The sequence below is a fragment of the Micropterus dolomieu genome, linkage group LG02 (assembly GCF_021292245.1).
Source record: "Micropterus dolomieu isolate WLL.071019.BEF.003 ecotype Adirondacks linkage group LG02, ASM2129224v1, whole genome shotgun sequence".
NCBI classification, from domain to species: domain Eukaryota; kingdom Metazoa; phylum Chordata; class Actinopteri; order Centrarchiformes; family Centrarchidae; genus Micropterus; species Micropterus dolomieu.
The window spans coordinates 30790202-30817277 of NC_060151.1; the positions used below are offsets into that span (position 1 = coordinate 30790202).

Consider the following 27076-nt stretch of genomic DNA (forward strand, 5'->3'; position numbering starts at 1 on the left):
ACGCACATTTGGTAGACTGCTTTCTTCCCCACAGCTTGAAACTTGTCCAGGTGGGGGGTTGTGAAAGACAACAGCTGAGCTCCTTCCTCCTGCCACTCCCCCACGGCTGGGGTGATAGACACGGAGGGGAAACTGTATTCACGCGAAGCTCAACAAAAGCTCTTAGGGATTGTGGCAGTGCGGCACAGACCTCCTCCGCAACTCTGTCGATCACCCGGATAGATGTGATGCTGCTGCTCTCCTTCAGGCCTCCACGGCTGTTGCCGTCTTTTTCATCAAGTGGCCGAGTTTGGTGCACCCACCCTCTCGGAGCTTCCCTCTCAGGCTGGCAGACTGTAGTAGACTGTGAAAAATAAAGGTTCCTCAAACACCCACATGCCAGGAACCTCGTTTGCAGCACGCGTGAAATCTGCCATGCCTGCAATACAGAGCTGTAAAAAGGCGTCAGCCCATTAAGGTCCACATCCTCGGATTGCAAGACGAAAAGAGGAGAGAGGGAACAAGACAGGAGAGGGAACATGAGAGGTAACACGAGAGGAGAGAGGGAACATGAGAGGAAACACGAGAGGAGAGAGGAAACACGAGAGGAAACACGAGAGGAGAGAGGAAACACGAGAGGAGAGAGGAATCATGAGAGGAAACAAAAGAGGAGAGAGGGAACAAGACAGGAGAGGGAACATGAGAGGTAACACGAGAGGAGAGAGGAAACACGAGAGGAGAGAGGGAACATGAGAGGAAACAGAAAAGGAGAGAGAGAGAACAAGACAGGAGAGGAATCATGAGAGGAAACAAAAGAGGAGAGAGGGAACAAGACAGGAGAGAGGGAACATGAGAGGAAACAAGAGAGGAGAGGAAACAGAAGAGGAGAGAGGGAACAAGACAGGAGAGAGGGAACATGAGAGGAAACAAGAGAGGAGAGGAAACAGAAGAGGAGAGAGGGAACATGAGAGGAAACACGAGAGGAGAGGAAACAGAAGAGGAGAGAGGGAACATGAGAGGAAACACGAGAGGAGAGAGGGAACAAGACGGGAGAGAGGAAAGAGAGAGAGGGACAAGATTGGAGAGAGGGAACATGAGAGGTAACACAAGAGGAGAGAGGGAACAGAAGAGGAGAGAGGGAACAGAAGAGGAGAGAGGAAACAAGACAGGAGAGAGGAGAAGAGAGAGGGAACATGAGAGGTAACACAAGAGGAGAGAGGGAACAGAAGAGGAGAGGAATCATGAGAGGAAACAAAAGAGGAGAGAGGGAACATGAGAGGAAACACGAGAGGAGAGAGGGAACAGAAGAGGAGAGAGGGAACAGAAGAGGAGAGAGGGAACAAGACAGGAGAGAGGGAACAAGACAGGAGAGAGGAGAAGAGAGAGGGAACATGAGAGGTAACACAAGAGGAGAGAGGGAACAGAAGAGGAGAGGAATCATGAGAGGAAACAAAAGAGGAGAGAGGGAACATGAGAGGAAACACGAGAGGAGAGAGGGAACAGAAGAGGAGAGAGAGAACAAGACAGGAGAGAGGAGAAGAGAGAGGGAACATGAGAGGTAACACAAGAGGAGAGAGGGAACAGAAGAGGAGAGGAATCATGAGAGGAAACAAAAGAGGAGAGAGGGAACATGAGAGGAAACAAAAGAGGAGAGAGGGAACATGAGAGGAAACACGAGAGGAGAGAGGGAACATGAGAGGAAACACGAGAGGAGAGAGGGAACAGAAGAGGAGAGAGAGAACGAGAGGAAATGTTGACATGTTTTTAGTAAAATAAACATGAATTTTTTATCCCTGATTTTTTAGAACACTAAAACCTGAAAATCAGATTTACTTCATAAACATCTGAGTGAAAAGAGTTTCTTTCTTCTTTATTTCATTCCTTAAAAAACTAAAAACATCCCTAAGATCTGCACGTGTCTTCTTGTCCCTGAGGGGGGACACGACAGGACCAGAGACCTCTAGCTGGATATTTGACCTCTGAGAGCAGCAGATAATGAGGAGGACACTTCCTCTGGGACTTCCACCGATGACTCAGGCTTTTCCTCCAGAGCTGCAACGTCTTTGTCGCAGCAGCAGGTGGTGGAGGAAATCCTCCTCCTCCTCCTCCTCCTCCTCCTCCTCCTCCTCCTCCTCCTGCAGCTGCAGACGAACTCTCAGCACAGAACATGGATGTGATGAAGGTCAAACTGCAGAAGCTGCCAGTCTTAAAATGAAACGCCGTCAAGCCCTCTCATATATGGGACCACCGCAGACTTAGGGAGATATTCTAGATACTGAACGGTGGATTTGAACAGATATGAACTGTTAGCTAAACGTCTTCAGTGGCGCTGACCCTGAACACCGTCGGATTTAAAAACAGAAATCAGTGCTGCACAGTTTGGTGTTTCGGTGTGTTCCTGAGTTTTTATGAGAAGAACCATTTGGGATTTAGACATTGTGAGATTTTATAGTGATTCCACCTGCCGTAACTTTAGTTATCCATCAGTCAATCACACGGGAAACAGGAGAAAGGAAAGTGGAGAGGAAACAGGAGAAATGGATTGTAGAGGAGAAAGGAAACAGAGGAGGAAAGAGGAAACTAGAGGAAACAGGAGATGAGAAAGGAAACACCAGATGAGAAAGGAAACAATATAGGAAACAAGAGAGGACACAGGAGATACGAGAGGAAACAAAATAGGAAACAAGAGAGGACACAGGAGATAAGAGAGGAAGCAGGAGATGAGATAGGACACAGGAGATGAGAGAGGAAACACCAGATGAGAGAGGAAACACCAGATGAGAAAGGAAACAATATAGGAAACAAGAGAGGACACAGGAGATACGAGAGGAAGCAGCAGATGAGATAGTACACAGGAGATGAGAGAGGAAACAGAGGATCAGGAGAGGAAAGAGGGAACAACAGAAGGAAACAGGAGAGAGGGAACAAAATAGGAAACTAGAGGAAACAGGAGATGAGAAAGGAAACAATATAGGAAACAAGAGAGGACACAGGAGATACGAGAGGAAACAAAATAGGAAACAAGAGAGGACACAGGAGATACGAGAGGAAGCAGCAGATGAGAGAGGAAACAGGAGATGAGAGAGGAAACAGAGGATCAGGAGAGGAAAGAGGGAACAAGAGAAGGAAACAGGAGAGAGGGAACAAAATAGGAAACTAGAGGAAACAGGAGATGAGAGAGGAAACAGGAGATAAGAGAGGAAACAGGAGATAAGAGAGGGGAAACGAAAACTAAGAGAGAAAACAAAAGAGGAAACAAGAGAGGACACAATAGATAAGAGAGGAAGCAGGAGATGAGATAGGAAACAGGAGATGAGAGAGGAAACAGAGGAACAGGAGAGGAAAGAGGGAACAAGAGAAGGAAACAGGAGATAAGAGAGGAAATAAAATAGGAAATAAGAGAGGAAACAGGAGATGAAAGAGGAAACAGGAGATGAGAGAGGAAACAAAATAGGAAACTAGAGGAAACAGAAGATGAGAGAGGAAGCAGGAGATGCGATAGGACACAGGAGATGAGAGAGAAAACAGGAGATGAGAGAGGAAACAGAGGAACAGGAGAGGAAAGAGGGAACAAGAGAAGGAAACAGGAGATAAGAGAGGAAATAAAAATAGGAAACAAGAGAGGAAACAGGAGATAAGAGAGGAAACAAAATAGGAAACGCGAGGAAACAGGAGATGAGAGAGGACACAGTGGAACAGGAGAGGAGAGAGGGAACAACAGAAGGAAACAGGAGAGAGGGAACAAAATAGGAAACTAGAGGAAACAGGAGATGAGAAAGGAAACAATATAGGAAACAAGAGAGGACACAGGAGATACGAGAGGAAACAAAATAGGAAACAAGAGAGGACACAGGAGATACGAGAGGAAACAATATAGGAAACAAGAGAAGACACAGGAGATAAGAGAGGAAATAAAATAGGAAACGCGAGGAAACAGGAGATGAGATAGGAAACAGGAGATAAGAGAGGAAACAGGAGATAAGAGAGGGGAAACGAAAACTAAGAGAGAAAACAAAAGAGGAAACAAGAGAGGACACAATAGATAAGAGAGGAATCAGGAGATGAGATAGGACACAGGAGATGAGAGAGGAAACACCAGATGAGAAAGGAAACAATATAGGAAACAAGGAGATAGGACACAGGAGATGAGAGAGGAAACAGGAGATGAGAGAGGAAACAGAGGATCAGGAGAGGAAAGAGGGAACAACAGAAGGAAACAGGAGAGAGGGAACAAAATAGGAAACTAGAGGAAACAGGAGATGAGAAAGGAAACAATATAGGAAACAAGAGAGGACACAGGAGATACGAGAGGAAACAAAATAGGAAACAAGAGAGGACACAGGAGATACGAGAGGAAACAATATAGGAAACAAGAGAAGACACAGGAGATAAGAGAGGAAATAAAATAGGAAACGCGAGGAAACAGGAGATGAGATAGGAAACAGGAGATGAGAGAGGAAACAGGAGATAAGAGAGGGGAAACGAAAACTAAGAGAGAAACCAAAAGAGGAAACAAGAGAGGACACAATAGATAAGAGAGGAAGCATGAGATGAGATAGGAAACAGGAGATGAGAGAGGAAACAGAGGAACAGGAGAGGAAAGAGGGAACAAGAGAAGGAAACAGGAGATAAGAGAGGAAATAAAATAGGAAACGCGAGGAAACAGGAGATGAGATAGGAAACAGGAGATGAAAGAGGAAACAGGAGATAAGAGAGGAAACATCAGATGAGAGAGGAAACACCAGATGAGAAAGGAAACAATATAGGAAACAAGAGAGGACACAGGAGATACGAGAGGAAGCAGCAGATGAGATAGTACACAGGAGATGAGAGAGGAAACAGGAGATGAGAGAGGAAACAGAGGATCAGGAGAGGAAAGAGGGAACAACAGAAGGAAACAGGAGAGGGGGAACAAAATAGGAAACTAGAGGAAACAGGAGATGAGAAAGGAAACAATATAGGAAACAAGAGAAGACACAGGAGATAAGAGAGGAAATAAAATAGGAAACGCGAGGAAACAGGAGATGAGATAGGAAACAGGAGATAAGAGAGGAAACAGGAGATAAGAGAGGGGAAACGAAAACTAAGAGAGAAACCAAAAGAGGAAACAAGAGAGGACACAATAGATAAGAGAGGAATCAGGAGATGAGATAGGACACAGGAGATGAGAGAGGAAACACCAGATGAGAAAGGAAACAATATAGGAAACAAGGAGATAGGACACAGGAGATGAGAGAGGAAACAGGAGATGAGAGAGGAAACAGAGGATCAGGAGAGGAAAGAGGGAACAACAGAAGGAAACAGGAGAGAGGGAACAAAATAGGAAACTAGAGGAAATAGGAGATGAGAGAGGAAGCAGGAGATGCGATAGGACACAGGAGATGAGAGAGGAAACAGGAGATGAGAGAGGGAAAGGAAAGGATGAGAAAGGAAACAATATAGGAAATGAGAAAGGAAAGGAAACAATATAGGAAACAAGAGAGGACACAGGAGATACGAGAGGAAACAAAATAGGAAACAAGAGAGGACACAGGAGATAAGAGAGGAAGCAGGAGATGCGATAGGACACAGGAGATGAGAGAGGAAACAATATAGGAAATAAGAGAGGACACAGGAGATACGAGAGGAAACAAAATAGGAAACCAGAGAGGACACAGGAGATAAGAGAGGAAGCAGGAGATGCGATAGGACACAGGAGATGAGAGAGGAAACAGGAGATAAGAGAGGAAACAGGAGATAAGAGAGGGGAAACGAAAACTAAGAGAGAAAACAAAAGAGGAAACAAGAGAGGACACAATAGATAAGAGAGGAATCAGGAGATGAGATAGGACACAGGAGATGAGAGAGGAAACACCAGATGAGAAAGGAAACAATATAGGAAACAAGAGAGGACACAGGAGATAAGAGAGGAAACAGGAGATGAGAGAGGAAACAGAGATCAGAGAGGAAAGAGGAAACAACAGAGGAAACAGGAGAGAGGGAACAAAATAGGAAACTAGAGGAAATAGGAGATGAGAGAGGAAGCAGGAGATGCGATAGGACACAGGAGATGAGAGAGGAAACAGGAGATAAGAGAGGAAACAGGAGATAAGAGAGGGGAAACGAAAACTAAGAGAGAAAACAAAAGAGGAAACAAGAGAGGACACAATAGATAAGAGAGGAAACAGGAGATGAGATAGGAAACAGGAGATAAGAGAGAAAACAGAGGAACAGGAGAGGAAAGAGGGAACAAGAGAAGGAAACAGGAGAGAGGGAACAAAATAGGAAACTAGAGGAAACAGGAGATAAGAGAGGGGAAACGAAAACTAAGAGAGAAAACAAAAGAGGAAACAAGAGAGGACACAATAGATAAGAGAGGAATCAGAAGATAAGAGAGGAAACAGGAGATAAGAGAGAAAACAGAGGAACAGGAGAGGAAAGAGGGAACAAGAGAAGGAAACAGGAGAGAGGGAACAAAATAGGAAACTAGAGGAAACAGGAGATAAGAGAGGGGAAACGAAAACTAAGAGAGAAAACAAAAGAGGAAACAAGAGAGGACACAATAGATAAGAGAGGAATCAGAAGATAAGAGAGGAAACAGGAGATAAGAGAGAAAACAGAGGAACAGGAGAGGAAAGAGGGAACAAGAGAAGGAAACAGGAGAGAGGGAACAAAATAGGAAACTAGAGGAAACAGGAGATAAGAGAGGGGAAACGAAAACTAAGAGAGAAAACAAAAGAGGAAACAAGAGAGGACACAATAGATAAGAGAGGAATCAGAAGATAAGAGAGGAAACAGGAGATAAGAGAGAAAACAGAGGAACAGGAGAGGAAAGAGGGAACAAGAGAAGGAAACAGGAGAGAGGGAACAAAATAGGAAACTAGAGGAAACAGGAGATAAGAGAGGGGAAACGAAAACTAAGAGAGAAAACAAAAGAGGAAACAAGAGAGGACACAATAGATAAGAGAGGAATCAGAAGATAAGAGAGGAAACAGGAGATAAGAGAGAAAACAGAGGAACAGGAGAGGAAAGAGGGAACAAGAGAAGGAAACAGGAGAGAGGGAACAAAATAGGAAACTAGAGGAAACAGGAGATGAGAGAGGAAACAGAAGATGAGAGAGGAAACAGGAGATGAGAGAGGAAACAGAGGAACAGGAGAGGAAAGAGGGAACAAGAGAAGGAAACAGGAGATAAGAGAGGAAACAAAATAGGAAACGCGAGGAAACAGGAGATGAGAGAGGACACAGTGGAACAGGAGAGGAAAAAGGGAACAACAGAAGGAAACAGGAGATGAGAGAGGAAACAGGAGATGAGAGAGGACACAGTGGAACAGGAGAGGAAAAAGGGAACAACAGAAGGAAACAGGAGAGGAGAGAGGGAACAAGAGAAGGAAACAGGAGATAAGAGAGGAAATAAAATAGGAAATAAGAGAGGAAACAGGAGATAAGAGAGGAAACAAAATAGGAAACGCGAGGAAACAGGAGATGAGAGAGGACACAGTGGAACAGGAGAGGAAAAAGGGAACAACAGAAGGAAACAGGAGATGAGAGAGGAAACAGGAGATGAGAGAGGACACAGTGGAACAGGAGAGGAAAAAGGGAACAACAGAAGGAAACAGGAGAGGAGAGAGGGAACAAGAGAAGGAAACAGGAGATAAGAGAGGAAATAAAATAGGAAATAAGAGAGGAAACAGGAGATAAGAGAGGAAACAAAATAGGAAACGCGAGGAAACAGGAGATGAGAGAGGACACAGTGGAACAGGAGAGGAAAAAGGGAACAACAGAAGGAAACAGGAGATGAGAGAGGAAACAGGAGATGAGAGAGGACACAGTGGAACAGGAGAGGAAAAAGGGAACAACAGAAGGAAACAGGAGAGGAGAGAGGGAACAAGAGAAGGAAACAGGAGATAAGAGAGGAAATAAAATAGGAAATAAGAGAGGAAACAGGAGATAAGAGAGGAAACAAAATAGGAAACGCGAGGAAACAGGAGATGAGAGAGGACACAGTGGAACAGGAGAGGAAAAAGGGAACAACAGAAGGAGAGAGGAGAGAGGGAACAGGAGATGAGAGAGGGAACAGGAGATGAGAGAGGACACAGAGGAACAGGAGAGGAAAAAGGGAACAACAGAAGGAAACAGGAGAGGAGAGAGGGAACAGGAGATGAGAGAGGACACAGAGGAACAGGAGAGGAAAAAGGGAACAACAGAAGGAAACAGGAGAGGAGAGAGGGAACAGGAGTGCGACCAGCTGATGACGACAGTCTGGCTCCATGTTTGTTTCTTTCTGAAGTCACGTTTGATCACGTGAGTTTCTGTTTAGTATAAACGCAGCGTGTGTTCCTGCGTCTGGACTGAACCGTCCGCTGTTCCTAAAATTAAAATATTAAACATCAGTTCATTCTGTCGTTACGTCTGAGGGATCCCGCGTTTTTAGGTGAGCAGCAGGCGTTCGTCATTCAGCTCCAAAAAAGGGAACATTTGTGTCAACGCCTGTTTGACAGTTGAGCCCTGGTTCGAGGTTTGAGGTTAGAATAAGTGCAGGGTCGGAATTGATTATCATCACCAGGGGCCCCTCACCGGTCCCCAGTGTGGACCTGAACTGACAGCAGGAAAAGAAAAGAAAAGGACAGAGACGAGTCAGAGCGAAGGAGCGGCCTGTTTGTAGAGGAAGTGCCAAGAACAATGGCGTGCTTCAGCAGAGACAGACGTCGAAACAGCGACAACACAGCCGGGAGCTCTGGATTAAACACAAACAGCATTTTAAATGAGGAGACAATGCGGGAACACTGAGGGGGAAAAGGTCGAGAGAACAAAGAGAGGTGTCAAAATGGACTTCAGGTTTTCAATTCATTATATTCATAAAGTATCAGGCCAGCTGAGTGTTTGTGTGTGTGTGACCTCTGGAATCCATTTTTTATTATTTATGGACTGACTCACAGTGAGATTTGCAGCCGTTTGTTCAAAGGTTTCCCGCCTGCCGAGGTGAAATCCACAGCTTTCGATCCTGAACTGAGGCTTGGACCCGAGTGCCAATACCAGGAGGAGCAAATGCAAACTTCCAGAGTTTATTGGACAAATGATAACACTTAGAGCGGAGCGTGCACGAGCAAATAAATCCACACAATCAATATAACGGCCCAAAATGTAGGAAAAGGAAAACTTATGAAACTTAAATAAAAACTTTTCAAAACATTCAATGTTGACTTTTTGCTTCACACGGTTGAAAGTCCAGTTTCTGGCCCAACGTCCACTTTAATCAGCTGGCGTTGCGCTCTCTCTCTCACCACGTGTTTGATTGGGTCAGTGGGCCGGCCGTTAAACGGACTGGGCCAAATACTTAATATTTACTTTAATATTATTTAGTGAAATGGTGCAAGTGTCAACATCCTGTCCTGCCCAGTCAGCCTGTAAAAACAATGCATTCATAAATATAAAAAAAAATACATCATAGTATTGCGATATTTTCTGTGGCAACACTGTATCGATACACAGACGGCAAGTATCGATCTATTATATAAATTGTATATGGGAATTTCACTTTTTTGGTACTATAATAATAAAATCTATTGCTTTTTCACTCTACTAGAAAAATAGTTTTTCTTTGAGGACACAATTTAAAGTTGGAAAAAAGTAATAAATTCCTATATGTTAAAAATCGCTAAAATATTGTAGCGTGACATAAGTATTGTGGTAATATCGTGTTGTGGGGCCTCTGGTGATTCCCACCCTTAATAGATATATATATATTTATATTTAAATTATTATTTATAATAAATCTCACCCACCCTCCCCAAAACAAATAGGCCTGTCCGCCGCTGGGCGTGAGAACGTGTTGAACTGGCAAGAAAACACCAAGAGCAGGAATAAAACAGCAACGGGATTTTCGGTGTCATTTAGTGCGAATTACGTTGTTTTAGTTTTTCTATTTATGATACCTGTTTTGTATTTTTTTGTAAGTTTTTCTAACCCAACTTGCCGCTCCCTATCTTGGCCAAGATTTTTAATCTCAATGAGCCATTCGTGGTTAAATAAAGGTTTAATAAAATAATAAATATGGAATAAAATTTGTGCTACATTTGGATGGAAAGTTGGCCGATAAAAACATCAAAGGAAAAAAGTCTTGTATCAGCGCACCAAGGCTACGTCTTCTTTAAATACCTCAGACCTTTTGCTTTTTCCGCCTCCCGTCCAGACTAAAACGGCGAATACAAACACCTAAAACAAGGAAGTTTGAAAACGCTGCTGACCTGGTTTGGCTTTAAACTCCGGGCAGCGTTTTAGTGCGGCCAGACGAAAACAGAGGACTTTAAAAACGATGACGCTCACATTTGGCTTCCTGATTGGCTCTTATCAGTCATGCGAAGCAGAAATGAAAGTATTTTGTACCGTGTAAATAACACTTACACACTGTGCATGTCTCTGAATTTGCTTTGCGATGATTCCCAGTCGGTTTCCCGCCGCCACAGTGCAAACTGTTTTATCCTCTATTTCTTTTATCCAAACATCTGCAGTTTATTTATAAGTGAGGAGAATTCTAATTTCAGTTTAACCGAAACTGGTCCTCACAGAGATAGCAATACAAGAACTCTCTCTCACACATGCAGACAGACACTTGGGGAAAACCACATTTTTTTATTTTTCTCACTTTTGTTTTGAAGCTAAGAGAGGAGTGAAACAGTGAAATCCCAGAGGATCCCTGAGTGTTGGCACGAAGGTCTGAGGGAGCAGTGAAGCACATCGCAGGGCGCCGCCGTCTCCTACACTTGCAGTACGTTACTACTAATTAAAGCTGCCTGGTGTATGTTTGCTGGGTTTTTCTGTGAGTCGTTGTCATGCAGCAGAGACGTCGCAGGGAAGCTTCAGCTTTAACGAATTTACAACATGCGAGCTGTGACTGGATGTGATCATTTAGACACTTTACTCAGACAGCAGGTGATCTGCATGGAAGCAGGAGGCAACATGTAGAAGGATTTGATGACTGACTGATTCATTGTTTTAACGTGATCCAGGCAGCATGACACCCCTACAAACCAACGTATTTGCTCAAGCAGATGTGAAGTGTTTGGTTGTAACTTTTCAACACGTCCTCACACCTAAACAACAAAACAGGTCGACTGTCAAGTGTGTCACAGCGAAGTATAAGGGGAACAGTCGTACATATGTATATGACGGTTCCCCAAAGACACATACTGTATGAGCGTTTCCTGTACCAGTCCAGGACGTGATGTTTCACCACGTGGTATGTGTTGTCAAACGGTGGCAGTTTGGCTATTAACAGTTGTACTTTCACTCCCCTGCTCGCCCTCTCTTTTGTTATGAACTTGCGCTATATAAATAAAATAAATAAGTTGAGTTGCGTGTTGAGTGTGTGAGTGTGAGTCATCCATCTAACGAGCCTGAGACGGGAGAACGAGCTAAGACAGAGCGATTCTAACCGATGGGAGAAAATTATTTTTCCTCCATATGGGATTAACAGGTAATATTTCTGCTTGTTCAGTAGGTTTGTATTAATCAAGAGTAAAAGATTGAGATATGGGGGATTACGTTTTTCATAATTCTAATAAAACCCTTTTTTTCTTTCCAAGCTAAAGAAATTCCTTTCTAGAGCATTTTTTAAACAAGTTGCAAAACATTTACAAAAATATCCTTAATGCAACAGATTTCTTCAACTGTTTTAAGAACATTAGGTTTAAATAACTAATCAAATAAGCCAAATACACAATGAACATTTACTTCTTACTTTGTGACACTACTACACATTGAGTAAATTTTGCTGATAGTACTTTTACTTAAAGGTCCAGAGTGTAATATTTAGAAGGATCTACTGACAGAAATGCAATATAAGATCCATAACTTACTATGTTACATAATAAACCGTTATGTTTTTATTACCTTGAATAAGACATTTCTATCTACAGACACCGCAGGTCCTCTTACATGGATGTCGCCATGTGGCGCCGCCATATTTCTACAGTAGCCCAAACTGACAAACTGCTGTACAGAGCATGTTTCGTCACTACGTTGAATGTGTACAATATGAAGCAGCAAGAAGTAGTGGTGCTAGTAGTAGTCGACTGGTTTATTAGAAGGAAAAAAAGAAGAGAAATTTGGAGAAATGGAAGACCACACGTATTATTTAGCACGTATTATTATTTATTATCGGCCACCGTAGCTTCTCCTGCTCGCTTGGAAAGGGAGGAGTGAGCGGTGAGTGACCTGATGGATGCAATTTGCAACCCTCACCACTAGATGCCACTACAATGAAGTATTTTTATATTGTGGTGTTACTACATTTACATTTAAGTAAAGGGTTTGGATATTTCTTCCACCACTGGATTTCAGGTGAAGGAAGTTTCTCTCCCTGATGCTCGCATCGCTCCACTAAGCCCCGCCCACCAAACCCACAAGTTTGTCCGGCAGCAGAAGGAGCCGGTAGACCCGTGAAACCTCATCCCGACACGGGACGCGTTCTGTACTATACGCTGTTGTTCACAGAGGACGGACTCAGACGTTGTGTTTGCTGAAGATTATATTATTATTATACAAGCAGTGGTTGGCACTGCGTTTGAGGCTCCTCCTGGCTCTGATTGGTTGTTTTGTTGAGGGAACGGTGGATTCTTATAAATGGTATCCAGAACAGTAGGAGGAGCCAGAGGAACCAGAATTTTTTGCAGCTTATTTTTAAAAGAATTTCCCACTGCAGCTTTAAAGAGAGTCTCTGAGAGTCTGGACTGGAGAGGGAGTCATTTTGCTTCAGGACAAACTATTTAATATCCTCCATTATATCCTCGACGCTTGTCGGCCGACACACACACTCGTTCTTTTATTTCTTTTTACCTTAGAGGTTTTTTTAATTACACACCGGCTTCGCTACATGTTTAGTTGAGATTAAACGTTTGCTCATAAGCTCGATAATTAAAAGCCCTCCGCTCTGTTATTTCACACTTCCTTTGATTATGGACGTGATCCTCCGGTCGCCCCCGTCTGAGCCTACAGTGGTGGAACCATTTATTCATTCATTTATACACTGAAAGGTGGAAAACTCTTCGACAAAGACTCATGAGCTCTTATTAGGAAAATCCTTCAGTGCAAAAACCAGATGTCTTTGAAAAAAACAGCACATTTCTCCACATGACATCACTGATTATGCTTTAGTCGGAGCCGGTGGCTGTTTGTTGTGGGTGCTTACAGGGAAGAACCGCGGGAGGAAGCAGTAAAAAGATGTCTTCACCTCATGAATTCTGCGTGAGCTCTGTCCTTTGACAGTTAAATTAATCAAAGATGACATCTGAGCTTCAAATCTGAATGTCAAGATGTCCCTGCGCTTGATTAATGGCTGTGCATTTAATCAGTCCGAAATGAGATCCAATGAAAACGGGCATGAATTACTCCCAGTGTCCCTCACACACACACACACACACCTGAGCGTCTTCCTGTGCATGTCTTCTTCTGTGATCCCGACGTAAGTGAGCCTTTCATTCCACACTGGATTCAGAGAGTTACGGATCGTCTTCGTTTTCAGTTTATTGGCCTGAAGGACACACACACAGATTGAGAGATATTGATATTTGCTGGTTGTTTCACACTGTGGTTCAGAAAACGCAGCCAATGTGTTTTGTTAGAAAACATTTAAATCTGGTTAAATCTAATCCAAACTCAGTTTAAAGATAAAAATATATGTAATCAAGGTTTACAATTCAGCTGACAGTGAGATTAAGTCCAGCCAGGCTGCACCGAAGCTGCACACTCATATTTAAACCTTAATCAAACATTATATCTAAACTGTCACTTTATGAAACCGTCTTGATCTTCACAGACAGCAAATTACTTCTCTAAAAACACATTTCACTTTTAGTCTTTGCAACCAGAACAGCGCCGGCGTTCTGCTGTTCAATCAATGCAGCAGTTATTTTATTTCATGCGTTGTTATGCTCCACACGTCAGCTGAGAGCGAGAAGGATTTAATTTCATGGCTTTTAATAAATGCTCTTTGAATCTGCCCTGCAATCAGCTGAATATACTGTCAGTCCAGTGCAAACACCTGGACGTGCTTCTTCTAACAGCACCTCAAAATATATAAATATAAAACAATCTGATGATTAGTAACCTTTGACTGGCATTTAAATATATGACCAACAGTAAGCATGAGAAGTTCATGAAGATTATCCTTAAACCTGTGATGGTGCAACTTAGAGCTGCAATGATTAACAACAATAAATTTAATCTGCAACTATTTTGATCATCGATTAATCGGTTTGAGTAATTTTTTAAGAAAGATTCTTAAATGTGAATATTTTCTGGTTTCTTTCCTCCTCTGTGACAGTAAACTGAATATCTTTGGGTTGTGGCCAGAATGAGACATTCAAGGATGTCATGTTGGGCTTTGGGAAACACTGATTGACATTTATTATGACATTATTTTCTAATAATGAAAATACTAGTTTGTTTTTTTGCCCTGTGTTTCAGTGTCTCACCTTACAGGCTCCAGGCAGCAGGTGCAGTTTGACGTACGGGTCGGCTAAACCGTTGAAGTCCATGGGCTTCAGACCCTGTAGACAACGTAAGAGAAACGTTAACGTGCACAACATGGTAATTCCACACAGGTGTTATTAATTATATAACTGATTAAAGGTCTTCTCCGGACTGCATGGACATCTGTGTTTGAGTGGCGTCTCCCTCAGAGGTTTAATCATCTAGAAGAACACCGTGTGAGTGGACCTTGCCACATCATGTTGTTCCAGCCAATCAGCAACAGGTGGCGTTAGAGCTCATGCCCAGGAGTGATGGTAGAGAGAGTTCTATACACCAGCACATTCAAACATGCTGGGCTCCAGGCACTGTGAAACAGCCTAAGAGGAAACGGTCTGACGAGAATAAACACAAAATGTTTCTACTTCTCAGTAAATTTTTACCTCAGTAAACACTTTTCTGATGAGTTTATGGTCTCAGTCGCTAGTTTCAAATCTTCTTCAACACAGCATTTATTTGAATAGTTCTCATTTATCCTTTATTCAACCAGGAGAAAAAGACCCATTAAGATAAAATCTTAAAGGGCGCCCTGGCAAAGAAAGTCAGTAGAACAGCAATTAAAATTACAAAAACATACAAATGACAACAATACATAAAGACATCTGCCACATTACATAGACCTGTATATAACAGTAACAATACAGTACATTAAAATACAGCACATTAATACAGTTGCGAGAAAAAGTATGTGAACCCTGAAATTACCCGGATTTCTGGTTGGCTGACTCCTGACTCTAATTAGCTTTTGGAGAAGTCATTAGCCTTGAAGTTCACATACTTTTCCCATCTTGCACTGTGAATGTTTCCACGTTGGGTTCAGCAAAATCATGAAAACTTATAGTTGTTTGTGTGGTATTAGTTTAAGCAGACTGTATTTGTCAGATCAGATCACATTTAATGACCAATTTATGTAGAAATCCAGATAATTCCAAAAGGGTTCACATACTTTTTCTTGCAACTGTATACCTTCAGACACCTATATATACACTAATGGGAAACCAGCCTATTTAAAAAATCTACGTTTGTCCTTAAAAGCATCAGTAACAAAGGATTTAAACTCTGCAAAAGGCGCCAGAACCTCCAACCAGAGAGTCCCCAGCAAGCGGCTCCATGTAGATGGTGCATGGTAAGAAAAGGAAGCCTTTCCCAACCTTGAACCAACCCTGGGAACTTTTAGGAGCAGTAGCCTGCTGGCTTTTGTAATTTGCCCAAGATGCCTGATAGATAATTTGGTTTCTCTAATGAAGACCATTCCATCATTGCGGATAACCTACAGTGATGGGTGGACGATCTGACGTGGTAATAAAATATAACACTGCATGGACGGCAGAATCTAGTTTTCTTTGCAGCGATGATGCTGCATGCATGTACAACAGATCCCCGTAGTTAAGCAGAGACAAAAAGGTAGTTTCTCCCCAGCTTGTTGAATTGTTACCAAAATAAAAACCTAAGCATGATGTTCATTTAGTGAACTGACCCTTCGCCCCGTAGTTACTGTTGCTAAGTCCGACAAACTGTTGAGAAATATTGTAAATTTTTTGGAAAAAACGATCCCAGAGAGAAGCAGACAGTTTTGCAGTTGCATTGTGAATTTTAAGGTTTTATTCAGGCTGTCAGACCGACTCAGACCGACTCAAACTGCTGACTCAGACCGACTCAAACGGACTCAGATTAACTCAAACTGACTCAAACTGGCTCAGACTGACTCAGATTGACTCAAACTGACTCAAACTGCTGACTCAAACTGACTCAAACTGCTGACTCAGACTGACTCAAACTGCTGACTCAGACTGACTCAAACTGACTCAAACTGGCTCAGACTGACTCAGATTGACTCAAACTGACTCAAACTGCTGACTCAGATTGACTCAAACTGACTCTAACTGCTGACTCAGACTGACTCAAACGGACTCAGACTGGCTCAAACGGACTCAGATTGACTCAAACTGACTCAAACTGCTGACTCAGACTGACTCAAACTGACTCAAACTGCTGACTCAGACTGACTCAGACGGACTCAAACTGACTCAGACTGACTCAAACTGCTGACTCGGACTGACTCAAACTGCTGACTCAGACTGACTCAGACGGACTCAAACTGACTCATACTGACTCAAACTTACTCAGACGGACTCAAACTGACTCAGACGGACTCAGACGGACTCAAACTGACTCAGACGGACTCAAACTGACTCAGACGGACTCAAACTGACTCAAACTGACTCGAACGGACTCAGACAGACTCAAACGGACTCATACTGACTTAGACGAACTCACATTGACTCAAACTGGCTCAGACTGACTCAGACGGACTCAGACGGACTCAGACGGACTCAAACTGACTCAAACTGACTCGAACGGACTCAGACAGACTCAAACGGACTCATACTGACTTAGACGAACTCACATTGACTCAAACTGGCTCAGACTGACTCAGACGGACTCAGACGGACTCAGACGGACTCAAACTGACTCAAACTGACTCGAACGGACTCAGACAGACTCAAACGGACTCATACTGACTTAGACGAACTCACATTGACTCAAACTGGCTCAGACTGACTCAGACGGACTCAGACGGACTCAGACGGACTCAAACTGACTCAAACTGACTCGAACGGACTCAGACAGACTCAAACGGACTCATACTGACTTAGACGAACTCACATTGACTCAAACTGGCTCAGACTGACTCAGACGGACTCAGACGGACTCAGACGGACTCAAACTGACTCAAACTGACTCGAACGGACTCAGACAGACTCAAACGGACTCATACTGACTTAGACGAACTCACATTGACTCAAACTGGCTCAGACTGACTCAGACGGACTCAGACGGACTCAGACGGACTCAAACTGACTCAAACTGACTCGAACGGACTCAGACAGACTCAAACGGACTCATACTGACTTAGACGAACTCACATTGACTCAAACTGGCTCAGACTGACTCAGACGGACTCAGACGGACTCAGACGGACTCAAACTGACTCAAACTGACTCGAACGGACTCAGACAGACTCAAACGGACTCATACTGACTTAGACGAACTCACATTGACTCAAACTGGCTCAGACTGACTCAAACTGCTGACTCAGACTGACTCAAACTGCTGACTCATACTGACTCAGACGAACTCAAACTGACTCACACGGACTCAGACGGACTCAAACTGACTCAAACTGACTCAGACGGACTCAGACGGACTCAGACGAACGTGACAAATGGACGTGAAAAAAAATGAAAGACAGAAGCTGAAGTCTACCGATCACACAGTACAGGTGAACCACCGCATCCCTGACGATTGAGACAAAAGACAACGATATTAAGGATCAACAGTGTTCCTGTACAGCTGGGTCGGCCTCTGTTCTTTATTACAATCATTAAAAAGCAGAAGAGCAGGGCTTTATTACATTATATTCAGTAGGGGGTTAGCTAGCGTTAGCTAACTAACATTAAGAACAATCCACAGCCGACATTTTTCTGGATTTGTTTTTAGGTTTTGAAAAGAGAATAAATCGTACTTCTCCTTTCAGCCTCTCTGAGTAGCTGCTGTAACTATTACAATATGCCGCAGGAACAGCGTTTGACCAGTTTTACAGCAGAAAAAGGTAGAAAACGACTCTTTTTGCATTAGAGTCACTGGAGCGCAGCCTCCAGTTAGAGCGAGTCCCATACTGCGCTGTGATTCGTCAGCTTAGGGGGTGGCTTAGCGAAGGGTCAATTATAGTCCCATTTAGGAAAATAGATGATAGGGTGGTTGACAATTCACTACCACGGTGAACTGTCAGGAGTCGCAGTGGGTATCCCTTCCAGTTTTACTACAGCTCCTCTGTTAGAGTATAAACTGCTGCACAACAGTCAGGAGACAGGACGACATCATGCTGATACAGCAGTTAATAAACTGTGGAGGCTTAATGTCCAGCGACAGAGCTAAGCTCAGTTTTTCCTTTGAGGTCAAAAGGAGACTTTGTGCTGCCACTCTTTTGTCAGTGCTGGATTATGGCGATGTTGCATGCATCCATTCAAAGCCCGAAAGTGTTGGAAACTGTTTACCATAGAGCTCTGAGGTTCATCACGAACTTTAGAGCCCTTACTCACAGCTGCTCCTTGCAAGGGCGTCACTTTGTGTTGAAAAGTGGTGGGGACCTAAGGTGTAAAGAGACACTTAGCTCAGATCAGATCACATAATGAACACATTACTAGTTACTTTTTTTTTAAGTAACATGTCAGACATGTATGTCTTATTATGATAATAATGATTAAGCTATTATTATTATTATTATTATTATTATTAACATCATCATCATCATCATCATCATCATCATCATATGTGGCCATTTTGCTACAATTAAACTTGACACAGCGGCTGCGGTTGTGTTTGCGACCTGACCTTTCTTTTCTCCGTGAGAGGGAAGAATTTAGAAAATTGCGATTCAGAGAGCCCCCAGCTACAGTAGTGCATTTATTATGCGTAATATTCATCCAGCCAGAGGGAACGATCACGAACCGTTCATAGCGCTTAGCGACACAACCCGTATCGGAGAGGAAGAGGGAGAGGGGCGATGGAGCGTACAGGGCCAGGAGATCAGAATCAGAAATACTTTATTGATCCCTGAGGGGAAATTTCAAAGGCTTGTCAAAGGTAGATAGATAAAGGGTATATAAATATAAGAGTATAAATATAAAATATAAATGCAAATAGAAAGGATTGTGAGAATGTACAATATTTACATTATTAAGAGTTATTATGGTGAACCAAAAAGGACAAGTGAATAAATAGCAGCAGAGAATATTGCACATTAATTATTAAACAGATAATATTGCAAAAAGTAGATAATACGGTCCAGTTAAAAACTAAGTATCCGTGTGTCAGTCACTTAGAGGGAGGAGTTATAAAGTCTGATGGCCACAGGCAGGAATGACTTCCTGTGGTGCTCTGTGCTGCATTTTGGGGGAATGAGTCTTGCACTGAAAGTGCTCCTGTGTTTGAGCAGCACGTCATGGAGTGGGTGGGAGACATTGTCCACAATGACATGTAGTTTGGACAGGATCCTCTTCTCTGACACCACCGACAGAGTCCAGCTCCACCCCCACAACGTCACTGGCCTTGCGGATCAGTTTGTTGAGTCTGTTGGCGTGCACTACCCTCAGCCTGCTGCCCTCAGCCTGCTGCCCCAGCATGCAGGCTGAGGGCAGGTAGGCGTGCTGGAGGAGGTCCAGGAGAGGGCTGACCACGGGCCGCAACTGATCCAGTCTCTCCAGGGTCTTCAATCATGTGGGAGATCAGTGCCACAGGTCTGTAGCTGATCTCTGAAAGTCCTCCTCTTAGCAGTCAGGATGTCCTTGATGTCCTTTGTTGTTAAGGATGCTGTATGCATCCTTAAAGTTAGCATAAAGCAGGTCCTGGGTCCTCTCCTCTAGTATGGCAGCTCACATACTGGGTGAAGTTGGTTAGTGTGGTGGTCACAGTGACATGGTTGAAGTCACCCGAGATCACTATGAGGGCACTCGAGTGTTGAGTCTGGAGTTCAGCAATGGCGGTGTGGGTGACGTTACACGCCGACATCGGGTTGGCTTCAGTGATGGCATGTGAAATTTCCCGTGGCAGATAATCTGGCCGAAGTCCCACAGCAAGCAGTTCAGTGTCAGAGCTAAAGATACGCTGTTTAACTGTAATGTGAGCGGGATTACACCATCTGTTGTAAACACGAACGACAAGCCCCCCCGCCTTTACGCTTACCGCTCTCGGTGCAATCCCTGTCGGCCCGAACAGTCTGAAAGCCGTTGATGGAGACGTCAGCTGGTCCCGGGTGTAAACAAAGCGGCCATGAAGTTGCTGTCCAACGTTGCCGTGGCTTACCAAAACTCTCTCAACTTGCATGATTAGAGAGAGTCTAGTTTAAATTCCGTGTAGACCAAAAACACGGCGAACGACCGAGCAACTGCAACGGTCGGTCATCGACGAATCTGATGCGCCACATGATCCATGATGACAGAGAAATACAGAGATTAATGTCAATAAAGCACGCTGTCAAAATATCACAAATCATGCTTTTAGGGGAGCTGTTGTCTTATTAAGGGGTGCTAAACTCCCACGTAGGAGTTTCTCAAATCGTTTGTCAGACAGCCTGTTCCTCCTCGTCCGCACAAGACTGCCCAGGCTAAAGAGCATCGCCACAGGCGCACCACAGGGTATCGCTGTCGTTTCTCGAAACAATGTGAAGTAATACCGCCACCCCTCGAAAGACGTCTTTGGCAGCTCTGCCATTTCTGCGCCCTCATCAACTGGCGCTGAAGTCAAACATGAGGTTGGAAAAGTGTTACGCAAACACGCATGAAAAGGGACGTTTGATTTATTTTTCATTATGCGGATAGTTCAAGAACCAGCACGCAAGTAACGCGACGATTTTGTTATTAGTAACTGTACTGTAATTATTGAAGTTATCAACAGTAACGTAAGCGTTATTTAAAAAGCAATATTAGGTTCATGAGCACGAGACGAAAAGATGCTTAGAGATATCCTCAATGCCGAGACATGAGCGGGGGGGCCTGTGGGGACCTCCCCCAGGAAATTTTGATTATTGAACATTTCACTTCCTGCACCAATTTATGGTGGAAACAAAATGTGACATTTTAAAATCTATAAATGTAATGCAGTGCAGCTCTCAGTCATTCTGTGTAACATCATTCCTGCTGAGGCAACACATATGCAGGTATGATTAAGTCTTCCCTCCACTTTTGTCATGTTCAAAGGGAGAGAATGAAAAAAATGGCCAAAAACATAATGCATGTCATTTTTGGGTCATTTTACAATCAGTAGCTTGTTTTGTTTTTAGCTTAAGTTTCTTCTATATTTTCATTGCATTGCATGTTTTCTTATCGTGCAAATAAACCTTTCTAAAGACATTTTCATTTGTTATTTAACTGCAAGCTAGATTTCAGAAAGTTTATAACAAATTATTATTTAAAAAAGTGGTGGCTCCCAGTTTCAATGACATGGTTGGTCGGTCTGCTTTGTTCAGCCTGCGGCTCCCTGTGTTTGGAATCAGCTGCAAAATGTCCTGAATCTTCGGGAGCCGGTTTCACTGGTTGTTGGTGTAGATGTTATGGTTACTCAGATGGTCCTTGATGTTGATTACTTAAATAAATTAAATTTTGATATTTTATGACCATGTAAATTACTATTTATCCCGCTTGTAAATTGTTGTATGTTTTATGTTCTAATGTCTGCAACCGTGTTAATTGTGCTGCTGGACGTCTTGGCCAGGACACTCTTGAAAAAGATATTTTTAATCTCAATGATTTGTTTTCTGGTTAATTAAAGTTATAATAATAAACTGAACAATAGAATCAGCAGATTCATCAATAATTAAAATGAGCAGAGGTGATAGAAGTTTTTAAATCTTTTACTTGAGTAAAATAGCAATGCCACAGTGAAGAACTAGTAGTACGTCCTGCATTTACAATTGTACTATAGTAAAAGTACAAAACTATCAGCACCAAAGTATACTTAAAGAACCAAAAGTAAAAGTACTCATTTTACAGAATGATCTGTTTCAGAATGATGGATTCTAATTATTGATGAATGAGCAGCTGGTAAAGGTGGAGCTCATTATAATTAATTACTCTATAATAATAATATTACTCGAATGTATTTTGTTATATTAATCTGACTTTTCTATGTATTTACTGACATATCACAACTCGCAGTCTTGTAATCAGATCACCATGTAAACTGTGACTCCCGACCTTTCCCCGGCTCACAGATCCTCATCGCTGACATGAACGCATGATGATTCAGGAGCGTAAAGACTGAGAGAGGCAGCAGGATGGATGATTTCCCCGCATGGCCAAAGGATCAAATGCAACACTTGATTTCCATCTGTTGACCTCACACAGGGGAACACATCATCATGAGAAATTGCTCCTAAATTTCTTTCAGCAGCTTTGACATTTGCGGTGATGGCTGGGAAATAGATTTTTTTTTTTTTTTTCAGCGATATTTTTCCTCTAAGAGCATTTTTAATGAGGCTGAGGAAGCTGGCAGAGGCCGAGACCTTACCGACATGCCAGGTATAAAATCCTATCTCACAACTCTGATGATTTATGTTTAAATCACACCCAACGCTGCACTCAACGATCAGCCATAACATTATGACCACCTGCCTAATGTTGTGTAGGTCCCCCTTTTGCCGCCAAAACAGCCCTGATCCGTTGAGACCTGAACTACACTAAACCTCTGAAGGTGTGCTGTTGTTTCTGGCACCAAGACTTCAGCAGCAGATCCTTTAAGTCCTGGGAGTTGTGAGGTGGATCGGACTTGTTTGTCCAGCACATCCCACAGATGCTGGATTGGACTGAGATCTGGGGGATTTGGAGGCCAAGTCAAGACCTTGAACTCATCGTTGTGTTCCTCAAACCTTTCCTGAACCGTTGTTGCTTTGTGTCAGGGCGCTGAAAGAGGCCGTCAGGGAATACTGTTTCCACGAAAGGGTGTACATGGTCTACAACAATGCTTAGGTAGCTGCTACTCGCCTGTTGGAGCCTTGGCCGCCCGTGATCATCTCGCCGGTTCACAGCTTTTCCCTCCTTGGACCACTAGATACTAGTCTCTGCAGACCGGTATGGAGATGCTCTGACCCAGTTGTCTAGCCATCACAGTTTGGTCCTTGTCAAAGCCGCTCAAATCCTCACTTCTTTACACCTAAAGTAGGGTTTCTCTGCTATGCTAACCTTGCAAAATTTAAAGTCCTAAATTAAAACTGGAAAAAGTTGCTTTGAAGGGGCGTCCATGTCATTAATTTACTGCTTAGTGCTTATACAACTTCATCAATTGATATTTACTAGTTTGCAAGTTGTCAGCAGTGGTGATAGAAGTACTTAGATCAGATTAGTACAGAAGTATTATCAGCAAAATGTACTGCAGAATGGCTCCTTTCATATTATTATAGACTGTAACATGAAGAGCGTTTCATTTAGTTTGTCAATGTGGAGACAGCTTTAGATACTTTGAATATTACTGGCTAGATTAGTAGTATAATCCTGCATCATAACAGAAAGTAAATCATCTTCGTTTTTGTGTCAAATGAACATAGTGAAGTAAAAAGTACAATATTTCCCCCTGAGATGGGGTGGAGTGAATGTTGCAAGATGTATGCACGTACACTGATGCTTATTAAACGTGTCTTATCTCATGGAAGTCATAAAAGACGCTTCACATATTTAAAAACCGTGTTCTCAGAACTCAGAAGGAAAATATGCAGCTGTAGTCTGTTCATGTTCACAGCTGGTTAGCTGCTAACATGCTAACATGCTAACATGCTAATCGTTTCATGTTAAATGGTCCAATAGTCCTTAATTAACGTAATCACAGAGGCATGTTAATGTTTTAGCAAATTAGCATAAATCCAACTTGTAACACAGAGAAGACACTAAGATGTCCTAAAAGGGCCACCGTACAGAGGATAAGCCCGTTTCATTTAGGGAGCAAATTGAATTTTCGCTGGCGTCAGGACAAACAGGTTCACAGCCTCACAGAGGTGCTGAGGTTAGAAATGTTTGGTCACGTGTGGTGACAGACTCACTGCTCCGTCTGTCAGACGCCTGTAAATAATAATAATATTCCCATGTTCAGTCTCGGCATCAGGGAACATACGATCCTTTGATTGTCCTTCATGCTCACAGCAAACTGCCTTCACAACACCGAGTTAATCCACCTGTTCGGGTCTGAAACTCAAACTTCTTTCTCTGCTGCAGAAAAGAGCTGATGTCGGGTCGGTCTTTAACATTCAAAGCGGGTCCTCAAATAAAGAAAGCGCAGGAGGAAACAGAGGATACAAAGTTCAGCAGGTGCTCAGATTATCTCTCATCGCAGAGGTAATGAAGCCGCATCTGTTTGTGTGTTTTCCTGTGATGTTGCTCCTCTCTGGGATACAGTCGTACTGTTTCGACTGCAGCTGCAGCGCGAGCAAGGAGGAGTCAGGTCACAGTGTGGACAGACAGCAGTACAGTATTTTAAAGAGGTGGTATTCTGCTTTTTGACTTTTTCCCTCTCCTTTGTTGAGTTATAAACCTTTTTTGTGCATGTAATAAAAAAACTTGCAAAGTGAAAAAGCCCAAAGGGAGTTCCCATCTCCCACAGAAAACTCTGCTCTGAACTGAAAGCAGCTCGTTTGTAGTCCAGCCGCTTCCCTTTCATCCCTGTGACGTCATAGGGATGAAAGCTAAATGCGCCTCATATAACGCTCGCCAAGCGGCTACTCCGACACGCCCTCAGAAACACTCACTGGCCCTCTTCTCTCCTCGCTGACCCGCCCTTCTCTGCTTCTGATTGGCTAGTAGTCCTTAACTAGGAACTGAGCATGTGCAACTCCCAACAAAGATCATTTAGAGACGAGATGTATCACTCCATAGCTAAAACGAAGCCTTCAACACAGGCTGAAAAGAGGAGCTGCAGCAATGTGCAGTATGACAAAAATATAACCATGTAAACCTGTTCTGGTACAACCTCTAAATAAGACGAGGAACCTGAAAATGAGCAGAATACCACCTCGTTAAAATTCAAGCAGTAAAAGCAGTTTACTATTAAATTAAATTATAATGAATCTAGTAATCAATATACTAACAGTATACTATTAACGGAACATTATACACTGTGCTCCTTCTAGCCGCCTCCTCCTGAGATCAACACGCTCCCCTTGTTCTGTTTTACTAAAGTTAATTTTATAAATATTGTTTATTGTTTAACTTTGTTCAAGTTGAGAAAAACACATTTCAAAGTCAGTATTTTGTTCCTTGATAATTAAGCGAGTAGACTCCATTTGTTCCGTTATAATCAAATCGCAATACGACTTTTTCTCCAAGTCGTGCAGCTCTGTTCTGACCCTTTGAGCGCCGCCATGATGTCATGTGTGATAAAGTTTGTAAAACCTTAATTTGAAATGTAACCAGTTGCTATAAAGGCCAGTTTATACGTCTGCGTTGAATCTACGCCGTATTCTGACGAGCACTTCCTCAAAGATTTAACCACACGTCGCTTCTTTTACCAGCTCAGCTTTCGCACATCCCGTCTCCTCCGACGCCTTCTCTTGTTTCTGAGGTTTAGTAATTTCCCTAATAATAGAAATAGAAAGTAACTTCAAAAGGAAAAACTGGAGTGAAGTAGAAGCTCCTCAGGAAAGTACTCATTTAGAGTAAATGTACTTCTTTATGCTGACAGCAGGTGTGATGATTCTGTCTGTGTCTCACAGGGCTTTTACAAAGGAGGAAAGTTTGTCTTCAGCTTTAAGGTGAGAAACACCTGGCCTCCTCCTGTCACCTGTCCTCCTCCTCCTCTACTGTCACCTGTCCTCCTCCTCCTCTACTGTCACCTGTCCTCCTCCTCCTCTACTGTCACCTGGCCTCCTCCTCCTCTACTGTCACCTGCCTCCTCCTCCTCCTCTACTGTCACCTGGCCTCCTCCTCCTCTACTGTCACCTGTCCTCCTCCTCCTCTACTGTCACCTGTCCTCCTCCTCCTCTCCTGTCACCTGTCCTCCTCCTCCTCTCCTGTCACCTGGCCTCCTCCTCCTCTCCTGTCACCCGGCCTCCTCCTCCTCCTGTCCTCAGCTGGACTTTGTCCTCACAATGAGTGACCAGGTGTCTGTGTGTTTCAGGTAGGACAGGGTTACCCCCACGACCCCCCCAAGGTAAAATGTGAGACGATGGTGTATCACCCCAACATCGACCTGGAGGGAAACGTCTGCCTAAATATCTTAAGGTCAGTCACTTTAAAGGTCCTCAGTCGGTCTGGAGCTCCGCCCCCATCAAGTATCAATGAGTATTATTATAAATGAAGATGTAAAGTAAGACGCTAGAAGATATATACATACACACATTAACATGAAAAGGAAGAAGCTTAATTAATCCTACCGGAGACGCAGTACAGGGCTACCTGGCCCAGGTGATCTCTGCCAGGGGATTTCATTCAGGGCCGCCAAACCGAACACTTTCAGCCAGTTTACAGGAAGTTCAGTTGGTTCATGTTTAAACCAGAAACAAGAAGAGAAGAATACGTAGCAGAAGAAAATGTTCTATTTCTGTGAACGGAGAAATGAAGTCAGTGTTGGGCAAGTTACTCAGGAACTGGAATAAGTTACTAAGTCAAGCAGATTTTATTTCATTGTCTTGACAGCACATGCTGTGCAGAGACGTCCTGGCACATCAGCAAAAAGCTGTAATCTTTTAATATGTTTCTCAGTGAGAATGAGAAGAAGGGTCACATCAGTCAGAATAATCCCAATTGGATATTTTTTCAAAATCGTTCAGCCCTGTTTTCAGTGGCTCATAATACCTAAAGCAAATAACAGAGGCTGTGAACCTAATGTCTTAGGGGCCCCTGAAGGGTCAGTTGTGGTTACCCAGCCTTGATCATAAAACCCGAGGCAGTGCTGATGTCTGGACCCTCAGTGAGAGATGCTGCATTATAAATCTGTGTTTAAACTTCCTGAGCAACATTTGAATGAATGAACCTGTCTCTCACCTGTGTCCCGTCTCTCACCTGTGTCTCACCTGTGTCCCGTCTCTCACCTGTGTCTCACCTGTGTCC

General features: G+C 43.2%; 2 protein-coding genes across 2 annotated transcripts in view; both read right to left on the minus strand.

The window, feature by feature from the left end:
- Nucleotides 1-27076, minus strand: part of LOC123967434 (trafficking regulator of GLUT4 1) — a 344338-nt gene that overhangs the window by 60137 nt on the left and 257125 nt on the right. The window lies entirely within an intron of this gene.
- Nucleotides 23-27076, minus strand: part of LOC123962225 (double C2-like domain-containing protein alpha) — a 33549-nt gene continuing 6495 nt past the window's right edge. Inside the window, exons 2-4 of the mRNA XM_046038256.1 lie at nt 14432-14506; nt 13379-13488; nt 23-343 (exon numbers count right to left, since the gene is read on the minus strand). Of these exons, the coding sequence (XP_045894212.1) occupies nt 244-343; nt 13379-13488; nt 14432-14494 (273 nt within the window). The 5' untranslated portion in view covers nt 14495-14506 and the 3' untranslated portion in view covers nt 23-243. The remainder of the gene's footprint in view (nt 344-13378; nt 13489-14431; nt 14507-27076) is intronic.